The 8,071-nt window shown below is 45.7% G+C and overlaps 1 protein-coding gene across 2 annotated transcripts in view; it reads right to left on the bottom strand.

Annotated features, from left to right (window-relative positions):
- DMAP1 (DNA methyltransferase 1 associated protein 1) overlaps positions 1–8,071 on the bottom strand; it is a 29,445-nt gene that overhangs the window by 1,667 nt on the left and 19,707 nt on the right. For both annotated transcript variants that reach the window (XM_009331182.1, XM_009331181.1), the window contains exon 8: positions 1,484–1,556. In XM_009331182.1, coding sequence (XP_009329457.1) covers positions 1,484–1,556 — 73 coding nt within the window. The remainder of the gene's footprint in view (positions 1–1,483; positions 1,557–8,071) is intronic.

The following is an 8,071-nucleotide window of genomic DNA, read 5'->3' as shown; positions in this document are numbered from 1 at the left end:
GGGTGGACAGGCTGAGCTCCCTTGCCTCTCTTGTTGCTCCTCCCAGGGTAGGACTGAGGCAGAGAATTGCTCTGCCGCTGTGTTACAGACATGTTTTAATGCAGACCTGAACTCCTTGTAGCAGGGGCTGGCAGATCACCTCCCCACACCATGCATTCTGCTGCAGCCCATCACACACGCACGCAGAGCCAGGAAGAGCTGCGTGTTCTGGAGAAGACAAGGATGAAGCTCTGCGCGTTTGTCCTGATACACAGCAGTGGCCCCCTGTCCGCCGGGCTGCCCACATGACCCCTTCCTGCTAGCACTGTGTTCACCCACACAAAGCCCAGGTGTGTTTCTGCATTCTAAGCCACAGCAGGGCTAGAGCACCAGGAAGCCCTCGAGATACGTGTGTTTTGTAAGGCAGGAGTGGGGAGTCAGGAACCCCTCCTTACCCTCGTGGAAAGTGAACTCTAAGAAGCACTCAAGTCCTTCCCCAAGGTTTCCCTAGCAAGCAAAGACAGTAACTCCCTTAGTTTTAAAGCAGAAAGGGGAAACAACCCTGGTTCAGCCACTTTCACCAGCCACAGGAGGCCTCCAGAACCACACACAGTCTCTGAGACAACATACCAAGCCATAAACCAATTGGCCCAAAAAACTAACAAGAGTTAACGGAAGTCAGTGCTGGGAGCAGGCTCAGTAATCTCCTGTAAATCACCAATAAGGCTTTTTTTCTTCTTTTTTTCTTTTTTTATTTTTAAAAATCCCCCCAGCCACAGTGGGGGGGAAAGGGATCATCAGGTGTCTAATCAAGGGGCACTGCATGCTGGGACCTGTAGTACCTGCAAACTGTACCCACTGCATGGAGGGCAGCAGCTAGCCATGGGCTGCACTTCTTCCCCTCTAGCTACGAGCAGGTATTGTACGTGTTAAGTGAACCCTTCTTTCTGCTGCTAAGACACTGGAGTTCAAGAGTGAGGGATGTGTGTTTACTCGCCTTTCAGCAGAGATGCTCCAGATTTTTACACAGCATGCAACCTATAAAGGGGGGATGAACAGTCCCAGACGCATTTTGGACTTGCCACCGTGAGCAGTAAATTAAGAGGAAACGAAGCTTGAAAGCAAGACAGGGCATCCCTGAACAATGCGCGTGCCATGGTCACTAACACACTTAGAAGTACCTCTCCTGGCAAGGCTGAGATTTGCCTTCCTAATACTGTGCTACCTCTCTTGATGGTTAAAAAGGCCCAAACAAGAGAGAAACAAAGGCTCTTTTAAAACATTTTTCTACTGGGAGGAAAAAAAAAAAAAAAAAACTGTGCATCTTGTTCTGGCTTTTACCCTCTCTTTTTTTTTTTTTTTAAACACATAAAATATTTTAAAAACCATTCACATACTGTTATTCAAGAAACTGGCTGTATTACTAGGGGAAAAAATAGCCCATCTCAAGAACAAAGGCTAGCTCTGTGTGTCTCTTTCTCTCTCGCGTGCCCCCTTTACTCACCTACTCCGAGTTCCATCAGCATCTGCTCCAGGGCTTTAATCTTCTTCTGTCCCACCGAGCTTGGCAGTTTCATCTGGAACACAAAGGTAACAGAGCCACACAGCTCAGAGATAGCCCTCACTCACAGCCGTCTAGTTCAAAAGGCAAGAGAGCTTTTCTTTTTATAGTGCAGGGGGAACAAAAAAAGAAAGGGAGAGAAAGGAAAATCAAGTGGTAAGAGAGGGAGACAGGGGCTGAAAGTTTTCAGACTAGGTCCGAGGGCAGGTATTGAAAAGCCCGGTCGTGAGGGCTTTTATTTTCTCTCTCGTGTGTGTGCAAGACACGCTGTTTTACAGTTTCCATGTGTCACTGAATTAACAACAAAAGTTCTTCTTGGCTTCAAACCCTCTCCCGCGGTGCCCAGCCCATCAAAGGGCTCATTTACACAGCGGCTAATGTGCAATGCTGCCCTACTTTATTCGCTTTAGCCGGCCTGATTAGACTCATGCGCTAACAGACTCACTTCTCCTTTTACCTGCTGAGCCCCAGACCTGTGGGATTCATTTACAGAGCAGGCTTTATAACAAAGGGGAGAGACAGAGAGAGCACAGTTACTTGACTGGCAGAAGTGTGAACACACATTTACATCGGAGCTAAGGGGCTAGGTGAGAGAGGAAGCATCAGATGTGAGCTATGAAAGGGAATCGGAGCTGGCCAGGAGAGGAAGAATGCATACACTTAGCAGGGTCCTTCCTCTGCATTCATTTGGGCTCTAGCAGGAGTGCTAGCTGCTCAGACCAAGCATTTATTAGATTACAAGCAGCACAAATGCAGCTGGCACAATATGGCAGGCAGAACAGGTTTCCAAGCCCTGCGGATATATCCAAGAGTGAATGAAAGCACTTTCCTTCCTCAGCAATGCTAGAAGACAGACCAGGAAAGAAATTATTCTCAACACCACAGTGTCAAGCACCTTTCTGCACAGAGTCATAGGCTGTCCCTCTATTTCCAGCCCTGGGAAGGTGAGCTCACACCTCCACTCAGGGATCACCATCACCAGCCCAAGCTGCCCAGCAGGCCGTTGAATAGCCAAGAGGTGAGAGCATCCTGCAGCCATCCTGCACACCACTTACTGATCAGTGGCCCCAACCTTGGCCAAACCAACCATGAGCCTGCAACGCTGGGCTGGGAATGACCTAAGGAAGAGCCATTCTTTACTCCACCTTAAAACTGGCCTCTGAGGCGAGCTCACCCCGAGGGTCCCATGGTCACCTTACTTCCCATAAGCCACAGGTTGAAGTTCCCCAAAATAGACAGCCCAATGTAAATCTCCCAAATTAGGCCCACCTTCTCCACAGTGTTCACTGCCCCAACACAAAAATGACAACAAGAGACACCATCTGGAACTTCTTAATTCCTCTGAAGGCAGGAGCACTGCGCGCACATACCCACGTGGTGGAAGCGCTAACCTTAACTCAGGTATGGCTGAACATGTCCCATCAGCAGCTCCACAACCCCAATGCAGGACCTGCTGGGAAAACCTGTCTTCTCCACCACATCATTTCAGCCAAGAAACCAGAGTACAGACGCCACGGAGTACCCCAGGGAAATGGGCTTTTCACAGTATATGCTAAGAAGCACCTGGTCCTTTTGCTAGATATTACCACCACAATTAAGACTCCAGCAAAGGACCAAGAGGACTATCAGGGAAGGATTTCTAAGAAACCAACCTGATCCAGAGGATCCAAAAGGAGCAGTAGGGAAAAAGGAAAACCCACCCTCGAGCAAACAGCCAGCACAGGAAAGGACTAGAGGACACCTCTGTCCTTTTTTATACCCTGAGGGTCTTTGGCTTAGCACTGGGGTTTCTGCACAGCAGTGAATTTCATACTTCAGAGACTGAATCTTTACAGTTGACCACAAAATGATTGTTTTAGCAGAAGAAAGGCTACCAAAGGTATCAGGTACTTGGATTTCAGTCAAGTCTTTGGTCCAGAGTCTTAACTTAAGCAGAACCTTACTAAAACAGGTTTTACCAGGAGCTCGGCTGCACAGACTACCTGCACAGGTTCTGCTAAAAACCAGCAGGACAGGGCAGAGCCCTAAGATAAGGCAGCCCAGAGCACTGGGACAGGAGATGGTTCTGTTTATTTGGTAAGCGCCATGCTGCAGCTAGCAGTAGAATGCCAAAGAAGGAAAGGTCACTTAGCACAGCTTAGCAGGAGACAGAATGGTTAGCCTGAAGCATCAGGAAGACATTCCTGAGAGCAAGAGGCCTTGGTCCAGAGAACTGTTCTGCCCCACGAGGAACCACACAGAACATTTAAGATGGGCAACATGCCCAGCTCTGCCTCAGCTGGAGGATGTATGGGCTGACCTAGTCAGACTGTGCTATCCTTAACTTGTAGGACACAAAGAGTTAACAGAGCCCAGCATCTCCTCATTGAAGAGCTCTGGACACACAATACTTGTGTGATTATCACAGCCCTGAGAGTCTGTCTTCACCCCTATCCCTAACACCGACATCACGGTCTTTCTAGCTAAAGGCAGGATTCCCTTCTGTTAAACACCAGCTGGCAAAAGCATGCTGGACTTCAAGCCAGCTTCAGGAACAAAGGACAAGAAACAGGAAAAGTTCATGCTTGGCTAGGCTAGGCAGACAGACAGGAGGTCTTGGTTTGTTGGTGAGAGGAAGAACACAAGCTTTTCTCCTGGGAGGCTTCCACTAGCTCAAGGAACTACTGGCAACACAAACGATTAACCTGGCAAAGCCTTCTACTGTGCTGTTGTGTACGTCCTGCTCACGTCCCACAGGAATCTGGTCAATGAACACCGACCCAAGGTATTCACTGAAACTCCTGAAGATTAGAGGATGGAGCTGGGAGAGGCAGGACAAATCAATTTAACTTCAAAGATAGGAACATTAAAGATGCTCAGGAGGAGTGGGGCTGTGAGTTTAGTTTAAAAACACATCAATTAAGCTTCCTTTTAATTCAGGCAGGAGGATCTGGCCTGCAAACAGGAAGGCTTCATTGGTTTCTCAAAGCAAGAGTATATTTTAATTTTACCATCATTAAGAAAATGTTATGATTTATGTGGCTGCTGTCGGACTAATATCTTTAGAATTTAGCTGGCTAAGCCAATTCATCTCTAAGACTGATGAAGGCTGATTGCTCTCTATGCAAAATGTATTAAAACTAAACGAGCAGTCTATTACTCAAATGTTGCTGATAATCTGTTAGCCAGGGTCCGTTAGCTGGGCCGCCTTGTTGGAGGAGAGAAGCCTTCATGCCCTGTACAGCTCTGATAAGCCCAAGCTTACTTCAGCAAGCCCTTCTTTGTTTTGGTCTTTTAAGTAGATGTCCAGAGATGCACCAGAGTGCTGCAAGTGGTGTATCACCTGCCCTCATTCCCGAGGAATGAGGCAATCCGCAGGGACCGCAGGTCCCAGCCAATGGCACAGAGAACAGCTCTCTGGCTCAAGATGTGTGAGCTGGGATATGTGGTTTCTGCAGGCCATACCTCTGCGTTAATGAAAACACCGCTCAGGGCAATCTCGTCGCTTACACCGCAGCTCCTGGGATGTTCTTGGTGTTGTCATGGATTGAGTCCTCTGCAGAGGCTGAGGAAAATTATGTTCCTCAGAGAACTCCAGTGAGCAACCACAGCTTCTGAGGTGAATGGCATTTGCCCTTTTCTTTCCTTCCTTATACTAGACTATTATTGTTATTTATTATCTTTAAAGTCCCCATATAATAATAATACCTGGGAAACAGATTGCTCCCGTCAGAAAACTGATTAGCCGGGATTTTTGAGGTTACTATATTTTGGATGCTCTTCTCCTTTGACAGCCTCTCCCTACAGCCCTCTTTGCAACACCAGCCTGCGCTTATAATTACACCAACATCGCTTTTGATTTAAGGACTGTAATCCTTTGTCCTTGCTATAAACAACCTGCATTAAACACATGAACTGCATGTACCAAGAGAAAAATAAATAGAGCTACAGAAAATTGTGTGAATCAACACCACGAAGCCACAGCACCAGAGCCTACCTATTCAGAGAGGAGCCTTGCCTGATCCTGGGATACACAGCCTCTGCTGGCATGCACTTGGCCTGAGCGGCACAGAGTACACCAGTACTGCGCCGGTCTGCTCTCCCCTGAAGGAGGAGGGCATTGCTCAGGAATTGGGCCATGCAGCTTAAATAGATGAACAGAGCATCCACCGTGCTTTCACGGCAGGGGCTGAAAGTCTGGGGGGTGGCCCTGAGCAGTTCGATTTCTATAGAGGGTCTCACCGCGGAGTACCCTTGAGGTTTTGAATGATACAGGACTTTTATTTAATGTTCAAGACATTCCACCAACAAAACCTTGCTAATTCACACTAATGACTAGGACACCTACTGCAAATTACTTGCTAATTGGCAAAATTCATTAAATGAACAAACATGATAAGAAATAACTGAAGATACAGCCTCCCCAAACAGACTTGGTACATTTATTTTTGTGTGCCATGCAGTTTTCATGATTTATGCTAATACTTTTAAGCACAGTTGTAAATGTATTTGAGTATATTTTGGAGGGGTAATGAAGTCTAAGAAATAGCAGAGCTTGCAACACAGTCCCCTGTTATGTCTTACAGCATCATTACTTGGCAGGTAGAGACTGTCATGGGGATCTGCACTAGGAATGGAAGAGGTCTGTAGGATCTACAGACAGATTCAGCTAGGTCCCACGTGTGATTATATCTGTGTGGTCATCTTAAATGTCCTGCTCTCCATTTATCGCTTTCTCCATAAATGCTTCATTTCTGGTGCTCACAACTTCAAAAAAAAAAAAAAAATCCCACTTTCATGCTGAAACCTTTTGTTTGGTCTATCACCAAAATACAAGGTTTTTAAAATTAATCAATGGTTATTTGGATATTTCACATGTACCCTCCCTGATGCTGCGCTTCATTTTAATTCAATTTTGAGATAACCTTTTCCTTAAGCTCAACCTTCCCCAACCCTAAACAATATGACTGTCCTAAAACCGTTAATCCTAAAAACTCCACGCATCTGACCTGTGTCTGTACAGCTATAAACTGTGGTTTTATGCACCGGCACTGGTATTGTTGTTCAGCATTATAATACAGCTCACTGACATTGAAAACCACCTTCTTCATGGACTTCAGCAGCAAGAAAACTTTCTCATTAGGCACTTTCTTCATGGATATCTTTAGAGTACTGAATTGCTTAGTGGGTTTCCAGGAAGGAGTGCTAAAGTTCCAGATGAATAATGTTTTTTGCATTTCCTGGCTTAAGACGGGGAAAGAAGGTCAACCTTTCCCCGGCTGCATGGCTCTACTCTGCAGCAGCGGAGAGCCTCCACTCCTGCACAGTTTTAAGACTCAAGGAAGGAAAGAACCACATTAAGTATTTTAGCCTTAGAGCTCTGGAATTTAAAAAGCCCCAACAGAGAAATTCAATTTCAGATATGAATGTGCACATTTCTGGAAATCTGAAGTGCTTAACTGCTCAGAACTGAAGTGCTACAATGGAAGGCAGATGGGCAATTGCAATGGATATACACAAAAGTTAGAAAAGTTTGAAATTGCACAGGTATTCTCTGCCTCAATGAACATACATGCTTCCCCCTGCCCCAGCTTACAGCCATGGACCCCGTGTCTTACGTCAGTGCCTGCTGATCTGCCAGACTAAGATTTAGGACAGATAAAAATAAAGAGTCCTACCGCTATGCCATGTCTACTATGCTATGTAACACATTAAACACACAGCGATCACTCCGGTATGGCACATGACCATCAACTTGTTCCATCAATGAGGTTTAATGCTAAATAAACCAATCTTTTAAGAAGAAAACATTTCTATATTAAACTTATGTAAATGGTTATTTCAGGGTCATACCTCACAAATTCCCAAATCAATTGTGCAAAAATATAAATTCTGTACTTGAATCCTCCTAGTAAATTAAACCAATTTTACTTGGTAGAGGACTATACCTAGTGAAAGCTTTGTCAAGGATGAGGGAGGCCAACAGATCCCGGAGAAGCACAGCACACTCAGGCATATGGCAAAGTAGCAGCTCACTTCTCTTATAAACATTAATGCCTCGTTATGCATCTGTAGCACTGATTCAAGGGGTAAAGCTAAGAAATACTTCCTAAAGAAACCAAAGGTCCTGGAGCATCAATGTCTCAGCATGATGGGTTTTCACCAGTGCAGGTAACAAGGTCTTCAAGGTTTTTATACTCTCCCACCCCTTCCCCCGCTAGGAATGGGGTACAGATTGCTTTGACCCAGCACAAGTGGCCTAAAATGAGAATGACCAGGAATCCACACAAATGATGGCTGATAACCTGGAAAGGGTCAGCTTTCTCCCAATTTGACATACAGGTTACAACAAGAAACAAGACACCTGAGAAGACAAGAAGAATTCACACCTTGCCCGGACTGCCTGCCATCTAGAAGACGGCCATCTTCTGGCAAGCAAAGTATTATCTGCCACCTAGCAATCCTGAAATTTCCTTGCCCTTAAATACATTTTGCTTTGAATACAGTGCAAGCCTGTAAAACAAATACAAAAGGACTACAGGAAGTGTTTGT

Source organism: Pygoscelis adeliae, unplaced genomic scaffold (genome assembly GCF_000699105.1).
Source record: "Pygoscelis adeliae isolate BGI_AS28 unplaced genomic scaffold, ASM69910v1 Scaffold699, whole genome shotgun sequence".
Classification (NCBI taxonomy): domain Eukaryota; kingdom Metazoa; phylum Chordata; class Aves; order Sphenisciformes; family Spheniscidae; genus Pygoscelis; species Pygoscelis adeliae.
This window is presented reverse-complemented; position numbering and strand designations above follow the sequence as displayed.